At 39.4% G+C, this 21,558-nt stretch overlaps 1 protein-coding gene across 4 annotated transcripts in view; it reads left to right on the forward strand.

Annotated features, from left to right (window-relative positions):
• The window catches only part of LOC308607496 (GON-4-like protein), a 92,932-nt gene that overhangs the window by 37,133 nt on the left and 34,241 nt on the right, over positions 1-21,558 (forward strand). For all 4 annotated transcript variants that reach the window (XM_081219452.1, XM_081219453.1, XM_081219455.1 and 1 more), the window contains 2 exons: positions 968-1,160; positions 8,299-8,400. In XM_081219452.1, coding sequence (XP_081075578.1) covers positions 968-1,160; positions 8,299-8,400 — 295 coding nt within the window. The remainder of the gene's footprint in view (positions 1-967; positions 1,161-8,298; positions 8,401-21,558) is intronic.

Genomic DNA, 21,558 nt, shown 5'->3' on the forward strand with positions numbered 1-21,558 from the left:
AAAACATGCTAAGTGAAAGAAGCCAGAGACAAAAGGCCACATATTGTATGATTCCTTTTATTTATTTTTAAAAAATATTTATTTATTTATTTATTTATTTTGGCTGTGCCGGGTCTTTGTTGCGGCGTGTAGGATCTTTTTAATTGTGGCATGCAGACTTCTTAGTTGCGGCATGTGGCCTCTTAGTTGCGGCATGCGGACTTTTAGTTGCGGCATGTGGACTTCTTAGTTGCGGCATGTGGACTCTTAGTTGCGGTATGCGAACTCTTAGTTGCAGCACAAGTGTGGGATCTAGTTCCCCGACCAGCGATCGAACCCAGGCCCCCTGCATTGGGAGCATGGAGTCTTACCCACTGGACCACCAGGGAAGTCCCTATGATTCCTTTTATATAAAATGTCCAGCATAAGCAAATCCATAGAGACAGAAAGATTAGTGGGTATCAGAGACTGGGATCAGGGAAGAATGGGGAACTACCACTAAGGGAAATGGCCTTTCTTTTTGGGGTGATGAAAATGTTTTGGAATTAGATAGTGGTGATGGTGACACAACTCTGTGAACATAGTAAGATCCACTCAGTTATACACTTTAAAAGAGTGAGTTTTATGGTGTGTAAATTATATCTTAATAAAGCTCTTATAAATGTTCCTGAAATGTTGGTTTTAAAACTGATGTCCTTATAAGATACAAGGATATATTGTACAACACGCGGAATATAGCCAATATTTTATAAGAACTATAAATGGAGTATAACCTTTAAAAAAAAAAGACATTGGCACCTACAAAAAAAAATTTGATGTCATTATCCTTAAAGTTTCTCAGACAAAGAATAATAAATCCATATGGTTTAGAGAAGAGACCTTGTGTTTTAAGCTAAGAAGAGAAACACACAGGATATGATGAAGTTCGGAGAAATTGAAAGCATTAGGCATTCAGTGATACGTTTTTATTTCCTTCTCCATTGGCTAGCCCATGGATGACAGTCTCATTGCATTCCGAACTCGCTCTAAGATGCCTCTGAAAGATGTTCCCCTGGGGCAACTAGAGGCAGAGCTCCGAGCTCCAGACATCACCCCAGACATGTATGACCCCAATACAGCAGATGATGAGGATTGGAAGATGTGGCTGGGGGGACTTATGAATGATGATGTGGGGAATGAAGGTAAGTGGTTTTGTTTGCATTTAATATCTACTCTGTCCATGGTCTCTGGTAAAATTTTCATTAGTTAAAAGCTTAAAGAAAGGGGTGTTTTTGGTTAATTGATTTAATTGTGTATTTAACAGTGTGGTCTAAATCAGTAGTTAAATTCCACTGCCCCCCCCTTTTGTTTTTGTTAAAGAGTCTTTTGGGGAATCTTTTGAATGCTAAGATTCCTCCCCTGAAACCTAAATGTACATATAATTTTATATATGATTTCACGAGAGTGCATTGACTCACTTGAAGACTGTCATGTTAGTTAAGGTTCTTCCTGATGCAAGTCAAAGAATCCTAACTCTCAACTTGCTGAATGAAACCAGACTTTGGGAAGGGTAGAAAAACCTACAGTGGAATTGAGACCCACTTTCCCTCTCAACAGCTGTTATCTCTACTTTTTGTCAGTCAACTCCATTCTCAAACCTATTTTTTTCTACAAGGCTGGAACTATGATCATAAGCACATCATTCACTTCTTGGTTTGTCCCCACATCAGAACAACTCTCTCCTACAGGCTCCAGTTTGAAAAATCCAGAGGAGCAACTCTGATTGGTTGGGTTTGATCACATGCCCACTGTCTTGGTATTGCATGGCTTTGATAGGGAGACTGTTTCAGCATGAAGTCCTGTGATTGGCAGCACCTTGTAAACAACGGGGTTGGAGTGAGCAGTTACCCAAAAGAAGTGAGAGTGTTTCCAGAAGTAGGGAAGGAGAATTGATCAGACAGAAACAATGTTGACTACAGTCATACATGGTGTAAGAATCCCTGCTGCAGCCCTTATTTGTTTTAGAATATAAGTAAAATTCTTACTTTAAAACAATACATTGTTAAATTGTCTTTGGTGGGTTTTTTTTTTAAGCGTACTATAATGAAAGTCAGTTGCCATTCATCATTTTGTGCAGTGTTTCTGTAAATTTAGAGGAAATGAGAGATTGATTTAGTTTGTACTGATTCCAGATGATGTCACATTCTTTTGATGGAATCAGGGCAATTTTGTTACTATTGTTGTTTCCTTTTGACTCTCTTCAATGGGGAATGACCAGGATATTCATACTGGTTGTGTTGTGGTAGATTCACACTTTTAAAAAAATGTGTATAGCTGAACCAAAGTCTTACTTGCATTTTTATGTGAACAGAGTCATTCACTATCTCACTTTAATCCATAGCCAAATTCATTGCTCCTATTTCTGGATCACATGATGTCCTATCAAACTTAATTACAGACAACTTACAGAGCATATCTTTACTCTTTTCCCTGTCTTCTAAGGACAACTACTGTAAGATTTTTGTGTTGAAAGGATAATGCTTTAAGATAGTAAGAGAACATATAGCTTGTATGGAAATAGACTGAGTAAATATTTGGGTAGGTATGGCCAGGAATAAATTAAGATAAGTGAATGAAAGAAAGTAAGTTCTCATATTTGCCTTATAAAACTATTAATAACTATATTGCACATACTTTGGCATTTGGTATTGAGTACTTTCGTTTACAAGGCAGTGTGTTAGGTTCTATGAGAGATAGAGGAAAATGATCATTTTGTTAGGGAGTAAACATGTATGAATGGTGCCTGGCCCATTGTTAAATGCATGATACATTTCAGATTAATGAAGTTGAATGAACTCAGATGCACCATAAAAGTGGCATAAACTCTGTTCTAAGGTTTGAGAAGAGAGAGAATTATAGCATGACCAGAGATAGCAACATGAAAAAGGTGGTAATTGAGATGGACCTTTGAAGGATATTTGACAACAGTGATAAGAGAGGAATCAGATGGGTGGAAGTGACATTGAGATAATACGTATTTAGGTTCTGTAGAATATATGCTCCCCAGGGTTTTCTCTTATATTCTGTATTATAACCATAAGGGTAATACGTGCTTGGAGTAAAGAAATCAAATATTGTGTAAAGAAAACTGTTAAAGCCTTTCCTCATGATGACAGTTTCATGCCGCAGAGGGATCACTGATAATAGTTTGATGTGCCTCTTGTGAGAGTTTTCAAATATGACGTTACCTTTTAGTTTTCTGCATTAATGTGGCAATAGGAGGAATTTTAGTCCTAAATTTAAATTCCCTAAACATTTAGAAAAGACAGGTAACAAGAAGCAAATTGGTTTGAATTTTAGCATTTTTGTTCTTCTCCACCCACCTTCTATAGCAGAAGTGGTAATAAGCAATGAAATGCACAAACTTGCATGAAGGAGAAAAGGATGAAATTTGCAGCTGAGTCATTGACATATTAACTGGAGAGTCAGTTCCTTAATAATCAACAGCTGATGTATTATCACATTAGTCTTCTGATAGGAGTCTAAGCTGCTAGCTTTTCCATCCCTTACCCCTCTGAGAATCTGATGGAAGCTGTGCAGCCACTCCCCAGAAAAATGTACACATCTACATACATGAAGTTTTTTTAATGTCACTGTTTTTGGGGATTTATTATTCTCTTGAAGTTCATTTATTGAACTTTTTCTATCAACACATTCAAGGTCCAAGATACCAAGGCTCAAAAATATCTGCAGAAAGGAGTGAACAGGGACAAAGATAATTCTATCCATTTTGTAAAAGTGTCAGAGAAATTCATTGTGTTGCTCTGTGTTATAGAATCAATTTGTTGTACTGCTAGGATTATAACCCCATTTAATATTCTAGGAACGTATCTCAATCAAAGAAGTCTCAGGGACATTAAAGCATTTTTTAAATGCATGTGATGCTTCATAAGCAAGCTCTGCATTTTGTCCTTAGACCTAAGCTAAGACAAAATATTGATAGTAATTAAGTCAGGTTTTCATGGCTTTATTAGGGCAGCAGCTTTGGTGCCCTGATTGTTATCACCTTGGTTGAAAGAGCTGAGATGCTGGCTGTTGAGGAGGAAAGACTAGACAGAGTTGGCTGTCAGGATTTTGGGAGTCTGGGTGGTGTTTCTCATAATTTGTCCCTAGAATTTGAATCAGAATCAGGGAGTGTAGGGATGTATTTGTTGGATGGTGTTAAGATACAGATTCCAGGGCTTCCCTGGTGGCGCAGTGGTTGAGAGTCTGCCTGCCCATGCAGGGGACACGGGTTCGTGCCCCGGTCTGGGAAGATCCCACATGCCGCGGAGCGGCTGGGCCCATGAGCCATGGCCGCTGAGCCTGTGCGTCCGGAGCCTGTGCTCCGCAATGGGAGAGGCCACAACAGTGAGAGGCCCACGTACCGCAAAAAAAAAAAAAAAAAAAAGATACAGATTCCAGGGACTTCCCTGGTGGTACAGGGGTTAAGAATCCACCTGCCAAGGCAGGGGACGTGGGTTTGAGCCCTGGTCCGGGAAGATCCCACATGCCGCGGAGCAACTAAGCCCATGCGCCACAACTACTGAGCCTGCGTGCCACAACTACTGAAGCCCATGTGCCTAGAGCCCATGCTCTGCAACAAGAGAAGCCACCACAATGAGAAGCCCACGTACCGCAACAAGGACCCAACGCAGCCAAAATAAATTAAAAAAAAAAAAGAAAAAAAAAGATACAGATTCCAGGGCCTCACTCCATACCTACTGAATCAGAATCACTAATGGTTATCATCTAGGTATCTAATTCTTATATATCCTAATGGTTGGAAACTACTGGTCTGGGAGAAATAAGTATGATAAGGGTTGATCGAGGAATTGGAATAATGGTTAGTGGGGAGGGTGAAAATCCTCTTTCTTTAAAACAGTATTTTTTTGTTTCCTTATTAGGATAGATTTAAAAAAGAGAACATAGAGCCAATGACTAGGGTAGGTTTGGATCCGCAGATCTACCAGCTGAATTTTGTGAGTGCTGGTAAGTAGGAAATGATGCTAGATATAGATCACAGTACCAAACTTTAGCCATATGCCGGTTTATTTTGGTAGTATTACGTGGCTAACTATTTTCACATGTTCCTAGTACCATCTGCTCTGCATATTATTAAAAGTGAGAGTCTCATTTGCAAAAAATAAGAGGCTGTACTAGAGGGGATGGGTACACAAAATTGAGATCAGCTGGGTAGATGCTGACATTGTCAATCAGTCAAAAAAGTAATTAGACCCAGAGGGCAGGTTCCACAATCAGGGTACTAAAAGCTAAGCAGAACTCAGAAGAAACCTTCCTAAATGATATTTCAACATGTTTGCCAAATGGGTTCTCTGAGAATATTGGCTGACCCGTTTGTATGGTATGGGCAGAAAGTGTCTATTGTAGTTCTTGCACCTAAACAGATGGGGGTCCAAACGTGTGTGCAGTATCCATATGTTATAGGCTTTCCCCAGAACTTATATTATTCAGCAACGTTTGTAAAGAACCTGCTGTAAAGAGACTTACATAGAAAGTACTATAGAGATTACAAAGACAGGATTCCATTCGTAAGGATTTAAAACATTTTTATTGGGGGATAAACCTATAGATGGGTGAAAAAGCCTTTACATTTAAATAGCTATATATATATACAATGCAGATTTATATATAATAAACAATAAATGTTGAGTAAAGAATGTCAGGTTAGATTGGGGTTTATCAGTACAAATTTTCCAGTGATTATGAATCAAAAATGTGTGTGTGGGACTTCCCTGGTGGTGCAGAGGTTAACAGTCAGCCTGCCAGTGCAGGGGACACGGGTTCAATTCCTGGTCCGGGGAAGATCCCACATGCCGTGGAGCAGCTAAGCCCGTGCGCCACAACTACTGAGCCTGCGCTCTAGAGCCCACAAGCCACAACTACTGAGCCCGCACACCACAGCTACTGAAGACTGCGCGCCTAGAGCCCGTGCTCCATAACAAGACAAGCCACTGCAGTGAGAAGCCCGCACATCACAATGAAGAGTAGCCCCCGCTCGCCACAACTAGAGAAAGCCCGCACACAGCAATGAAGACTCATTGCGGCCAAAAATAAAAAAAAAAAAGTGTGTGTGTGTGTGTGTATTTATTTATTTATTTGTTTGTTTATTTATTTATTTATTTATTTATTTGCGGTACGCAGGCCTCTCACTGTTGTGGCCTCTCCCATTGCGGAGCACAGGCTCCGGACGCACAGGCTCAGCGGCCATGGCTCACGGGCCCAGCCGCTCCGCTGCATGTGGGATCTTCCTGGACTGGGGCACGAACCTGCGTCTCCTGCATTGGCAGGCGGACTCTCAGCAACTGCATCACCAGGGAAGCCCTATTTTTATTTTTATTTTTTTTTTATTTTTTTATTTATTTTTTTTTATTTTTATTTTTTGCTGTACGCGGGCCTCTCACTGCTGTGGCCTCTCCCGTTGCGGAGCACAGGCTCCGGACACACAGGCTCCGCGGCCATGGCTCGCGGGCCCAGCCGCTGCGCGGCATGTGGGATCTTCCGGGATAGGGGCACGAACCCGTGTCCCCTGCATCGGCAGGCGGACTCTCAACCACTGCGCCACCAGGGAAGCCCCCTATTTTTATTTTTAATAAAAAATATTTATTATGAAAAATTAAGAAAAGAAAGAGTTCTATTTTTCAGTCTTTGTTAATTGTTTCTAGATATTTTCTCTGTGTCTAATCAAGCACATATTTATCTTTTTTCCCAAGAAAGGAATCATACTATACATATTGTCCTGCATCTGCAACTTTCTTCGTTCACTTAATATAATTTAGACATCTTTCTATTGTAATACATAGAGATCTCCCTCTCCTGTGTAATGGCTACATAGTGGTAAGGAATTAGTTATTCTCATTTTCTAGACTTTGTTTTTGCTTTTTGTTTTAATTCACTTCCTCAGTTGCACTAGCCACATTTCAAGTTCTCAGTTGCCTCATGTGGCTAGTGGCTACCGTTGTCATACAATGCATATGTAGAACATTTCCGACCTTGCAGAAAATTCTGTTAGACGATACTGATCTAAAGTTGTCCCAGGAAAAATTTTATCTTAGTATAACAATCCAGGGGCGTCCCTGGTTGCACAGTGGTTAAGAATCTGCCTGCCAGTGCAGGGTACACGGGTTCGAGCCCTGGTCCGGGAAGATCCCACATGCCGCAGAGCAGCTAAGCCCGTGCACCACAACTACTGACCCTGTGCTCTAGAGCCCACGAGCCACATGTACTGAAGCCCACACACCTAGATCCCATGCTCCACAACAAAGAGAAGCCACCGCAACGAGAAGACCACGTACCACAACTAAGAGTAGCCCCTGCTCACTGCAACTAGAGAAAGCCCGCGCAGCAACAAAGACCCATTGCGGCCAAAAATAAATAAATAAAATAAATAAATTTATTAAAGAAAAAAATACATATAACAATCCATAATTGATTGACTCCTTCAAGATTTTTAGTTAGGAATCTAAAAGACATCATAGCATCAACATTAGAGAAAATTGCAAGGGAGGAAAATACCCATACTTCTATGCTCTGCCATTACAAATGTTTGTTATTTTTGTATATTTTTAGTTATTTCTGAGTTATTGTAGGGATATAATTTTCTTATGCTTATGAGTATTATGTGTGTATTGTGTTGTACTTTTGTCATGAATGTGTTGAACATGTATAGAATGTTTATATTCTATATGTATATACTATTTTATACTAAGGCATCATAATTATAGTCATTCCCTAATTATTGGGAATTAGGGTCATTTCTTTTTTCACTATCAATGCCTTTGTATAAAGAGTTTTACAAAAATATTATTTTAATGAGATGCACTACTCTAAGTGGGTTTACTGAGATAAATTATAGGTTCAGTTTTCAGGCTTTTGCTGCATTTTGAGAAATTTAAGTTTTGTTTGAAGGAAGGAAGGAAGGAACTTGGCTAATTGGGGAGAATAGGTGAGATGAGTCCGCTGTGGGAAGTGATCTGTGCACAGGCACTGAGGAAAAAAAGAATAAGTTGTTTAAAAACTTCAGAATAGGGAATTCCCTTGTGGTTAGGACTCTGTGCTTTCACTGCTGAGGGTTTGGGTTTAATTCCTGGTTAGGGAACTAAGATCCTGCAAGCTGTGTGGCGCAGCCAAAAAATAAGTAAAAAATAAAATAAAAATAAAAACTTCAGAATAAATGTGCTTTATTGGAGTAGATTCTTATGGTGCTGAACATCTTAAATTTTCGTTAGAGATATGAGTTCAGAGTTGGGAATAAGTGTCTAAAACATTTTTTTTTCCTAGATGAGGCAGATGATGATGACGATCCAGAATATAATTTCCTGGAAGACCTGGATGAACCAGACACAGAGGATTTCCGCACTGACCGGGCAGTAAGAATCACCAGTGAGTCTGTGTTTATTATGAGTCCTGGTCTTGACTTCTCCACATCTACCTTTGTTTACTTTGCAGATTTTTGAGGTTGAAGTTTGTAGCCCACTCAAGACATTTAAGCTTCCTCTACCCATTTATTTCTATAATTCTTTAAATTTACGTATATATTCGGGAAGCCTATCAGTTACTCATTTATACATCCCACAGTCATGTATTGAGTATTTGGCAGCGATTGTACCAAAATGAATAAGACATGGCCTCTGCCTGTAGGATGTCAGCTTAGTAGGGGGATACAAACAGAAACAGTTATAGTACCAAGTGATAGGTGCTATAATAATAGTTTGTGTATACACTAGTGGCCTAAAAGAGGGTTATACTGTCCTAATGTATGGTATGGGTTAGGGAAGGATTCACAAAATGGGATGTTTTATTTTAGTTTTGAAGGAGCAATAAGAAATTTTTGGTGAATGGGGGCAGAGAGGGATATTGCAAATAGAAGAATTCTGCAAACCATGGAATTATGAAACAATACATGTGTTTGGAAAATAGTAAGTAGTTTGGTTAAGTTGTATGAGTGAGTGGTGATAGAAGAGTTAAGCAGTGTTCAGTTCATGGAGAACCTTAGATCTGAGTTTTGATCTGTCGAAAAGGAGAGCTCAAAGAGCTCAAAGCAGGAAATAAATAGGAACTGATTTGGATTTTAGAAATATCACTTTGATTTAATGCCAGTTTAATGTATTGATTTGGTGGGTAAAGAGAGCAAGATTGGAGGCATGGAAAACAAATAATTTGGCTTGAGTCATTTGTTTAAAATTATTTCATTGCTAGTTTGCCAATGATGAAAAACATATTTCAGGAACTGTTGATTTTTATTGAGTGTGTGCATGACCCTGTACTGGAATAGTATACACAACATGGTGAAGGTAAGACGTTGGCTCTTGACGAGGTTATGAAGAAAGTTTTATAAGTATCCAAAAGTGTTTATTATGTACCTAAATAATGCACGTCTTTGTGCAAAGAGAATTATGTAAACACAATCCTTTAGGACTTATGTTCTGTTTTGTTGCTTTAGTTCATCTTTCATGTTTTTAAGATTAGAATGCTGTTTCCTTTATGAAGATGTTACATTTATTTTGGTATGTTATGACAGTTAAGGTTGCATTGAAAGGAAAGCAGTAGGAATCAAAGAGAAAGTGTAGAAAGAAAAGGCTTGAGGATTTAGGTTTTGAGAAAATTGTGAAGGAGGGTCTAGGAAGGTATGAGAAAAAACAAGAAAGCCTTGTGTCTCAGAAACCAAGGGAAGAGTCTTGAAGGAGCGAATGGTCCACAGTGTCATGTGCTGGTCAGGAAACATTTTGTGCTTGAAGCAGAAAAGTAGGAGATTGCATTTCAATTCAGCTCTCATCCTGGTGTACACTTGCCTTCCCTTCTTGTTTGTTACTTTCTTCAGTTTATAGATACAGTTAACCTTGAGCAACTCAGAGGGTAGGGATGCCCAACCCCAGTGTAGTTGAAAATCCGACTAGAAGTTTTGACTCCCCGAAAACTTAACTACTAGTAGCCTACTGTTGAAGGCTTACCAATAAAATAAAGTTATTAACATGTATTTTATATATAATGTGTTTTGTGTACTGTATTCTTAAAGTAAGCTAGAGAAAAGAAAATATTATTAAGAAAATCATAATAAGGAAGAGAAAATACATTTACAGTACCGTATTTATCGATACTGTAAGTTTATGTTATCTGTTTACAAGCTGAATCATCTGTCAGTATGTATATTAATATTGTCTTATATGATACAAAACACTGTAGATATACATGTTACAAACACTAGACAATGAAAAATGAAAAGTGAAAAAGGAACATTTATTTACTGGTATAAGGATTCATGCATTGATAATGAAGAAGCAACAGTATGATGGCTTGATAGTAGCCTAGTGTAATTGATATGATTGCTTCACAGATCGCTTCTTAGTACTCTGGCCTGAATGGTTACAAAATTTTGTAACCATTCAGCAGTACACTGCTAAATGGTTACAAAATTTTTATGGCATACAGTATTACAGTCATATTCATGTACAGGATTGGAAACATTGTTACATTTTTTAAAAATGTGATAATAGACTGATACACAGTTGGTAATGTAATTCTTTGAAAGCACAGTTATAAATCATTAATAAAACTAACATTAATTTTATTAATTATTAATTTTATATTAAATATCACTCACTTTATGCCTATGTAAGGATAGGCTATCCATTTCAATACAAGTCTTGTACATGATGTTCTACATGATGAATACTTAGGCGATGATGATGATGATGACACAAAGACATCTCATACAATTCTTGCCATACAGTTATTAGATTTTCACACAAAGATACACACACATACACAACAGATAAGTTTATTAACTGTAGACATGATGATTATTTACTATTCATTAAGTCGCAGTGGGTCATCATAAAGGCCTTCATCCTCCTTGTCTTCATATTGAGTAGGCTGATGAGGAAGGGGGGGGCTGGTCTTGCTGTCTCGGGGTGGCAGAGGCAGGAGAGGTGGTGGAGGAGGAAGGGGAGGCAGAGAGTGTAACTTTATGGAAATACATTGTAATTTCTGTGTGACTTCTTTGCTTTTTCATTTCTCTAAAAATGTTTCTGTATGGTACCAGTCCCTCTCCCACCATGTGCTTTGGTTTCAGAGTCTATATCATAGAAGCATCCTTGTAAAAGAAGTCAAAAGCAGTCTTAAATAATCGGAACCCGGCTGCCTGATTATCTGATGTCAGTTTGTTTTCTGACACAGCTTCTTCTACATCTTCTTCCTCATCGTCTGGCACTGTTTTGGAAGCACTCATCTTCATCAAGTCATCTTTTGTTAATTCCTCTGGTGTGGTGTCTGTTAGCTCTTGAATTTCTCCAAGATTCAGAACTTGAAACCCTTCACCCCCATCTTTTTTTGGCCATATTCACAGTCTGTTTCATGATTTCCTTGATTGGCTCTGTCGTAAATCTTGTGAAGTCATGCAGGACATCTGAACACAGTTTTCTCCAGCAGGAATTTATTGTTTCAGGTTTGATGGCTTTCATGGCTTTTTCTTTAACAGTGATGGCTTCTTCAGTGGTGTGATCCTTCCTCCAGACTTACGTGATGTTCTCTCCATTGGGGTCTTTTCTTTAGTGTGGATAATCCTTTCCATAGAATATTGTGTGTAATGAGCCTTAAAGGTCCTTATGACCCCCGATCTAGAGGCTGAATTAGAGACATGTTTGGAGGTGAGTAGACCACTTAGACGCCTACAGTGTTGAATTCATGGGGTTCTGGGTACCCAGGGGCATTGTCCAATTTCAAAAGAACTTTAAAAGGCAAGGTATTTCCTGACTTCAGGGACAAAGCATGGATGGAACCAATCCATAGAAAGGCCCTTCTTTTTGTATATCTAAAGACTGGCAGCTCGTGTTTATCTTTTCCTTTCAAGGTGAGCAGCTTTATAGATAAGGGCAGTCCTGGTGGTAAATGTGACTGCATTTTCACAAAACAGTAGACTTAGCCTCTCCCTTCCTGCCTTAAATCCTGGTGCTTGCTTCTCTTCCTTACTAATGTCTTTTGAGGCTTTATTTTTTTTAATTTTTTTCCCCTCCAGAATAGGGCACTTTCATCTGCACTAAAAACCTGTTCAGGCAGATATCCTTTCTCCTCAGTCTGGGAACTTGTCTGCTACCTCTGCGTCAGCAGAGGCTGCTTCTCCTGTTATCTTGACAGTTTTTAAGCCAAACCTCTTTCTAAAATTATCAAACCATCCTTTGCTGGCATTAAATTCTCCAGACTTAGACCCTTCATCTTCCTTTTGCTTTAAGTTGTCGTATAATGACTTTGCTTTTTCTCAAATCATATTAGAGTCTATAGGTATGCCTTTCTTAAAGCAATCTTGCACCCACATAAAAGCTGCATTTTCAATATGAGATAAAAAGGTATTTCACAAAAAGCGCAAGGTTTTTGCACCTGCTGGCATAGCGGCAGTTATGGCTTCATGAATTTCCTTTTCATTTTTTACAATGGTCCTTACACTGGATTCATTTATCTTGAAATGGTGGGAAATCACAGCTGCAGACCACAATCTCTGGTACATATCAAGCAATTCAGCGTCTTCTTGTAATGTCATGACTTTTCTTTGCTTCTTGGGAGCATTTCCAGCATCACTAGTGGCTCTTCGCATGGGTACCATGGTGTTATTCAAGGCCTATGGTATTGTACTAAACTTGATGAAAAATACTCAGGAACCACAAGAGATTACTTTTTCCTACAGTACGCAATTTGCTGGAGAGACGAACTGCTCAGGAGATGTTTTAAGCAGATACTTGCAACACCTATGCTAGCAACAGGAGGTGGCTCTGAAATTATTACAGAAGTACAGTATATGCCACAGTTAATTTTATGCAGTTATGATTTCATACTGCATCTTTATGTTTGGGTTTCTCTCAACTGTGAATGGTGCCATGTATGGTGTGTAAGTGTGTGTGTAAGTTTTGATAAATTTTAACTTTTTAGAGTACATTTGTGTACATTTTATGGTAGTAAATGATAAAATAGACTAGTATCTACATATAGTTTATGCATTCATGACATACCTAACTTTTTCTTAAATTTTTTTGTTATTTCTAGGCTCTGTGGTTTGTCTGAGGTTTTTTTCAAATTGTTGCACGTCCCCCCCAAATTGTTCCAATATATTTACTGAAAAAATCTGCATATAAGTGGACCCATACAGTTCAATTCCATGTTGTTCAAGGGTCAACTGTAATTTCTCAGGGAGATCCTCCTCAGTTAGGATTGATTTTCTTGCTCTGTAATCCATACTATTTTTTTTCACAACACACACACACACTGTATTTTATTTTTACAAGAGATAAATAAACTGACACCAAGCATTGTAAATGGATGACCGCAACAAAAGCAACAATGACTGCAATTACCAAACACGAAACACACTCATGCTGTGTCATAATATTGACATTCAGTCCAGTAAACCTCCACTGTAACAGCTCCTTTATTTTGCAGTGAAAATTGATTTGTATATTTTTTGCCTCTGAGTCCTTGTGGGATTTTTCTTTTTTTTTTTTATTCAAACAGAAAGTCACAAAAATTATAATCATCCTCATCAGTTCACTCAGTCCCATGCAATCAATTTTTTTTATCTTGATCTTTTGTTAGCACTTTTATGAATTCATCAGTTTTCCATTAGAGTTCTGAAAATGCTTATTCATTCAGTTCAGCAGTATCGTCAGTTACCAGAAACCTGTACTTGTCAGTCTTTTCCATGAATTCCGTGAAGATGAAACCATTTTATAGGAACATTTTTGCGAAAGCATCAGAGTACACCCAGAACTGTCTGTAAATGACAAAAGACTTAAAAATGACCACGGTTAAAGATTTGATGAAAGTTCATAATAATACAATTGACAGGGAAATTTAGTTATTTCTGAGATATACATTTTAAAGTAATAACTAGAATTATGACTTATAACATTATACCAGAACATATAAGATTTTTAGAAATTTCATGTAATGTCTGAAACATTTATATTAACATATTTCCATACAAATAACGCAAAGAAAGTGTAGTATTAGTTGTTTTTTTTTTTTGTTTTTTTATACAGCAGGTCCTTATTAGTCATCAATTTTATACACATCAGTGTATACATGTCAGTCCCAATCGCCCAATTCAGCACACCACCATCCCCACCCAACTGCGGTTTTCCCCCCTTGGTGCCCATACGTTTGTTCTCTACATCTGTGTCTCAACTTCTGCCCTGCAAACCGGTTAATCTGTACCATTTTTCTAGGTTCCACATACATGCGTTAATATACGATACTTGTTTTTTTCTTTCTGACTTACTTCACTCTGTATGACAGTCTCTAGATCCATCCACATCTCAACAAATGACTCAATTTTGTTGCTTTTTATGGCTGAGTAATATTCCATTGTATATATGTACCACAACTTCTTTATCCATTCGTCTTTCGATGGGCATTTAGGTTGCTTCCATGACCTGGCTATTGTAAATAGCACTGCAGTGAACATTGGGGTGCATGTGTCTTTTTGAATTATGGTTTTCTCTGGGTATATGCCCAGTAGTGGGATTGCTGGATCATATGGTAATTCTATTTTTAGTTTTTTAAGGAACCTCCATACTGTTCTCCATAGTGGCTGTATCAATTTACATTTCCACCAACAGTGCAAGAGGGTTCCCTTTTCTCCACACCCTCTCCAGCATTTGTTGTTTGTAGATTTTCTGATGATGCCCATTCTAACTCATTGTAGAATACCTCATTGTAGTTTTGATTTGCATTTCTCTAATAATTAGTGATGTTGAGCAGCTTTTCATGTGCTTCTTGGCCATCTGTATGTCTTCTTTGGAGAAATGTCTGTTTAGGTCTTCTGCCCATTTTTGGATTGGGTTGTTTCTTTAATACTGAGCTGCATGAGTTGTTTATATATTTTGGAGGTTAATCCTTTGTCCGTTGATTCGTTTGCGAATATTTTCTCCCATTCTGAGGGTTGTCTTTTTGTCTTATTTATGGTTTCCTTTGCTGTGCAAAAGCTTTTAAGTTTCATTAGGTCCCATTTGTTTATTTTTGTTTTTATTTCCATTACTCTAGGAGGTGGATCAAAAAAGATCTTGCTGTGATTTATGTCAAAGAATGTTCTTCCTATGTTTTCCTCTAAGAGTTTTATAGTGTCCAGTCTTACATTTAGGTCTCAAATCCATTTTGAGTTTATTTTTGCGTATGGTGTTAGGGAGTGTTCTAATTTCATTCTTTTACATGTAGCTGTCCAGTTTTCCCAGCACCACTTGTTGAAGAGACTGTCTTTTCTCCACTGTCTATCTTTGCATCCTTTGTCATAGATTAGTTGACCATAGGTGTGTGGGTTTATCTCTGGGCTTTCTATCTTGTTCCATTGATCTATGTTTCTGTTTTTGTGCCAGTACCATATTGTCTTGATTACTGTAGCTTTGTAGTATAGTCTGAAGTCAGGGAGTCTGATTCCTCCAGCTCCGTTTTTCTCCCTCAAGACTGCTTTGGCTATTCGGGGCTTTTTATGTCTCCATACAAATTTTAAGATGATTTGTTCTAGTTCCATAAAAAATGCCATTGGTAATTAGATAGGGATTGCATTGACTCTATTGCTTTGGGTAGTGTAGTCACTTTCAGAATATTGATCCTTCCAATCCAAGAACATGGTATATCTCTCCATCTGTTGGTATCATCTTTAATTTCTTTCATCAGTGTCTTATAGTTTTCTGCATACAGGCCTTTTCCCCAGGTAGTTTTATTCCTAGGTATTTTATTCTTTTTGTGGCAATGGTAAATGGGAGTGCTTCCATAATTTCTCTTTCAGATTTTTCATCGTTAGTGTATAGGAATGCAAGAGAGTTCTGTGCATTAATTTTGTATCCTGCAGCTTTACCAGATTGATTGATTAGCTCTAGTAGTTTTCTGGTGGCATGTTTAGGATTCTCTATGTGTAGTATCATGTGATCTGCAAACAGTGACAGTTTTACTTCTTCTTTTCCAATTTGGATTCCTTTTATTTCTTTTTCTTCTCTGATTGCCGTGGCTAGGACTTCCAAAACTATGTTGAATAATAGTGGTGATAGTGGACATCCTTGTCTCGTTCTTGATCTTAGAGGAAATGCTTTCAGTTTTTCACCATTGAGAATGATGTTTGCTATGGGTTTGTCATATATGGCCTTTATTATGTTGAGGTCGGTTCCCTCTATGCCCACTTTCTGGAGAATTTTTATCATAAATCGGTGTTGAATTTTGTTGAAAGCTTTTTCTGCAACTATTGAGATGATCATATGGTTTTTATTCTTCAGTTTGTTAGTATGGTGTATCACATTGATTGATTTGCGTATATTGAAGAATCCTTGCATGCCTGGGATAAATCCCACTTGATCATGGTGTATGATCCTTTTAATGTGCTGTTGGATTCTGTTTGCTAGTATTTTGTTGAGGATTTTTGCATCTATATTCATCAGTGATATTGGTCTGTAATTTTCTTATTTTGTAGTATCTTTGTCTGGTTTTGGTATCAGGGTGATGGTGGCCTCATAGAATGAGTTTGGAAGTGTTCCTTCCTCCACAATTGTTTGGAAGAGTTTGAGAAGGATGGGTGTTAGCTCTTCTCTAAATGTTTGATAGAATTCACCTGTGAAGCCATCTGGTCCTGGACTTTTGTTTGTTGGAAGATGTGTTTTGTTTTTTTTTTTTTTGCGGTACGCGGGCCTCTCACTGCTGTGGCCTCTCCCGCTGTGGAGAACAGGCCCCGGATGCGCAGGCTCAGCGGCCATGGCTCACGGGCCCAGCTGCTCCGCGGCATGTGGGATCCTCCCAGACTGGGGCACGAACCCGCGTCCCCTGCATCAGCAGGTGGACTCTCAACCACTGCGCCACCAGGGAAGCCATGTTGGAAGATTTTTAATCACAGTTTCTATTTCATTACTTGTGATTGGGCTGTTCATATTTTCTGTTTCTTCATGGTTCTGTCTTGGAACGTTATACCTTTCTAAGAATTGGTCCATGTCTTCCAGGTTGTCCATTTTATTGGCATAGAGTTGCTTGTAGTTGTCTCTTAGGATGCTTTGTATTTCTGTGGTGTCTGTTATAACTTCTCCTTTTTAATTTCTAATTTTATTGATTTGAGTCCTCTCCCTCTTTTTCTTGATGAGTCTGGCTAATGGTTTATCAATTTTGTTTATCTTCTCAAAGAACCAGCTTTTAGTTTTATTGATCTTTGCTATTGTTTTCTTTGTTTCTATTTCATTTATTTCTGCTCTGATCTTTATGATTTCTTTCCTTCTGCTAACTTTGGGTTTTGTTTGTTCTTCTTTCTCTAGTTCCTTTAGGTGTAAGGTTAGATTGTTTACTTGAGATTTGTCTTGTTTCTTGAGGTAGGCTTGTATAGCTATAAACTTCCCTCTTAGAACTGCTTTTGCTGCATCCCATAGGTTTTGGATCATCATGTTTTCATTGTCATTTGTCTCTAGGTATTTTTTGATTTCCTCTTTGATTTCTTCAGTGATCTCTTGGTTATTTAGTAACGTATTATTTAGCCTCCATGTGTTTGTGTTTTTTACATTTTTTTCCCTGTAATTCTTTTCTAATCTCATAGCGTTGTGGTCAGAAAAGATGCTTGATATGATTTCAGTTTTCTTAAATTTACTGAGGCTTGATTTGTGACCCAAGATGTGATCTATCCTGGAGAATGTTCCGTGCGCACTTGAGAAGAAAGTGTAATCTGCTGTTTTTGGATGGAATGTCCTATAAATATCAATTAAATCTATGTGGTCTATTGTGTCATTTAAAGCTTCTGTTTCCTTATTTTCATTTTGGATGATCTGTCCATTGGTGTAAGTGAGGTGTTAAAGTCCTCCACTATTATTGTGTTACTGTCGATTTCCTCTTTTATAGCTGTTAGCACTTGCCTTATGTATTGAGGTGCTTCTATGTTGGGTGCATATATATTTGTAATTGTTTTGTCTTCTTCTTGGATTGATCTCTTGATCATTATTTAGTGGCCTTCCTTGTCTCTTATAACATTCTTTATTTTAAAGTCTATTTTATCTGATATGAGTATAGCTACTCCAGCTTTCTTCTGATTTCCATTTGCATGGAATATCTTTTTCCATCCCCTCACTTTCAGTCTGTATGTGTCCCTAGGTCTGAAGTGGGTCTCTTGTAGACAGCATATATATGGGTCTTGTTTTTGTATCCATTCAGCAAGCCTGTGTCTTTTGGTTGGAGCATTTAATCCATTCACGTTTAAGGTACTTATCCATATGTATGTTCCTGTGACCATTTTCTTAATTGTTTTGGGTTTGTTTTTGTAGATCCTTTTCTTCTCTTGTGTTTCCCACTTAAAGAAGTTCCTTTAGCATTTGCTGTAGAACTGGTTTGGTGGTGCTGAATTCTCTTAGCTTTTGCTTGTCTGTAAAGCTTTTGATTTCTCCATCAAATCTGAATGAGATCCTTGCCGGGTAAAGTAATCTTGGTTGTAGGTTCTTCCCTTTCATCACTTTAAGTATATCATGCCACTCCCTTCTGGGTTGTAGAGTTTCTGCTGAGAAATCAGCTGTTAACCTTATGGGAGTTCCCTTGCATGTTATTTGTCATTTTTCCCTTGCTGCTTTCAATAATTTTTCTTGTCTTTAATTTTTGCCAGTTTGATTACTATGTGTCTCAGTGTGTTTCTCCTTGGTTTATCTTGTATGGGACTCACTGTGCTTCCTGGACTTGGGTGGCTATTTCCTTTCCCATCTTAGGGAAGTTTTCCACTATAATCTCTTCAAATATTTTCTCTGGTTCTTTCTCTCTCCTTCTTCTGGGACCCCTATAATGCGAATGTTGTTGCGTTTAATGTTGTCCCAGTGGTCTATTAGGCTGTCTTCATTTCTTTTCATTCTTTTTTCTTATTCTGTTCCACAGCAGTGAATTCCACCATTCTGTCTTCCAGGTCACTTATCTGTTCTTCAGCCTCTGTTATTCTGCTATTGATTCCTTCTAACGTATTTTTCATTTCAGTTACTGTATTGTTCATCTCTTTGTTTGTTCTTTAATTCTTCTAGGTCTTTGTTAAACATTTCTTGCATCTTCTCGATCTTTGCCTCCATTCTTTTTCCGAGGTCCTGGATCATCTTCACTATCATTATTCTGAATTCTTTTTTGGAAGGTTGCCTATCTCCAGTTCATTTAGTTATTTTTCTGGGGTTTTGTCTTGTTCCTTCATCTGGTACATAGCCCTGTGCCTTTTCATCTTGTCTGTGTTTTGTGAATGTTGTTTTTGTTCCACAGGCTGCAGGATTGTAGTTCTTCTTGCTTCTGCTGTCTGCCCTCTGGTGGATGAGGCTATCTAAGAGGCTTGATGGGAGGGACTGGTGGTGGGTAGAGCTGACTGTTGCTCTGGTGGACAGAGCTCAGTAAAACTTTAATCCACTTGACTGTTGATGGATGGGGCTGTGTTCCCTCCTTGTTGGGTGTTTGGCCTGACTTCCAGGTCACTTATCCACCCAAGACTGGAACCTACCTGGGCTATTTGGTGGGGCTAATGACAGACTCTGAGAGGGCTCATGCCAAGGAGTACTTCCCAGAACTTCTGCTGTCAGTGCCCTTGTCCCCATGGTGTGCTACAGCCTCCCCCCACCCCCTGCCTCTGCTGGAGACCCTCCAACACTAGCAGGTAGGTCTGGTCAGTCTCCTATTGGGTCACTGCTCCTTCCCTTGGGTCCCAGTGCACACACTACTTTGTGTGTGCCCTCCAAGAGTGGAGTCTCTGTTTCCCCCAGTCCTGTTGAAGTCCTGCAGTCAATTCCCACTAGGCTTCAAAGTCTGATTCTCTAGGAATTCCTCCTCCCGTTGCCGGGCCCCCAGGTTGGGAAGCCTGATGTGGGGCTTAGAACCTTCACTCCAGTGAGTGGACTTCTGTGGTATAAGTGTTCTCCAGTCTGTGAGTCACCCACCCAGCAGTTATCGGATTTGATTTTACTGTGATTGCGCCCCTCTTACCGTCTCATTGTGGCTTCTCCTTTGTCTTTGGATGTGGGGTATCTTTTTTGGTGAGTTCCAGTGTCTTCCTGTCGATGATTGTCCAGCAGCTAGTTGTGATTCTGGTGTTCTCGCAAGAGGGAGTGAGAGCACGTCCTTCTACTCCGCCATCTTGGTTCCTCCTCCTGATTATATCCATACTATTTTATATGTCCTTTTTAATACTTATCTCTCTCATAGTTGCTTATTTATATCTGTCTCCTTCCCTAAACTGTGAGCTTCTCCTGGGTTTTGTGTTGTTTATTGCCTTAGAGCCGGTGTTTTTCACGGGGCTGACAGTATTTGCCAATCAAATAGTGAACTTTTCTGGGTTGCCTGAATGATAGGTCTTCCTTTCTAGTCATAGAGTTCTATGGTCATAAGTAAAAACTGGGATAGAATTTTAATTTTGTTTCCACCCCTTGTCGTCTTATGTTATCATGCTTAATTATAATCCCTTTAATAGGACTTTTCTTACATGGATGATAAAAATTTAAAAATAAAAAAGCTTAGGGGCTTCCCTGGTGGCGCAGTGGTTGCGAGTCCGCCTGCCGATGCAGGGGACACGGGTTTGTGCCCCGGTCTGGGAAGATCCCACATGCCTTGGAGCGGCTGGGCCCGTGAGCCATGGCCACTGAGCCTGCGCGTCCGGAGCCTGTGCTCCGCAACGGGAGGGGCCACAACAGTGAGAGGCCCGCGTACTGCAAAAAAAAAAAAAAAAAAAAAAGCTTAGAATCACAGAGTTTGGAAAGCCTCCTGTGGTCACATATATTTTCTTCCCACTTAAGCGTTTGTTAACAGCTTCTCTCATGTGACCTTTCAGTCCATTTGGATACCTCCAGTGACAGGGAGTTCATCAGCTCTGCAGATAGTGTGTCCTACTCTTGAACACCTCTTCAATTAACATTTTCCTTATTAATTTTTTAAAAATTTATTTTTATTTTTTGGCTGCCTTGGGTCTTCATTGCTGCGCGAGGGCTTTTCTCTGGTTGCAGCGAGTGGGGGCTACTCTTCGTTGTGGTGCATGGGCTTCTCATTGCAGTGGCTTCTCTTGATGTGGAGCATGGGCTCTAGGCACACGGGCTTCAATGGTTATGGCACTGGGCTCAGTAGCTGTGGCACACGAGCTCTAGAGTGCAGGCTCAGTAGTTGTGGTGCATGGGCTTTGTTGCTCCCTGGCATGTGGTATCTTCCAGGGTGAGGGCTCAAACCCGTGTCCCCTGCATTGGTAGGCAGATTCTTTTTTTTTTTTTTTTTTTTTTTGCGGTACGCGGGCCTCTCACTGTTGTGGCCTCTCCCGTTACGGAGCACAGGCTCCGGACGCGCAGGCTCAGCGGCCATGGCTCACGGGCCCAGCCGCTCCGCGGCATGTGGGATCCTCCCGGACCAGGGCACGAACCCGTGTCCCCTGCATCGGCAGGCGGACTCTCAACCACTGCGCCACCAGGGAAGCCCGGTAGGCAGATTCTTAACGACTGCGCCACCAGGGAAGCCCCAGCATTTTCCTTATTGAACCTGAATCTATCTTTTATATTTCTCTGTTTGTCCTTTGTTGCCATAAAATGTAATTTACTCTTAAGTGTGCAT

Source organism: Mesoplodon bidens (genome assembly GCF_964165515.1).
Source record: "Mesoplodon bidens genome assembly, chromosome: 2".
Lineage (NCBI taxonomy): Eukaryota > Metazoa > Chordata > Mammalia > Artiodactyla > Ziphiidae > Mesoplodon > Mesoplodon bidens.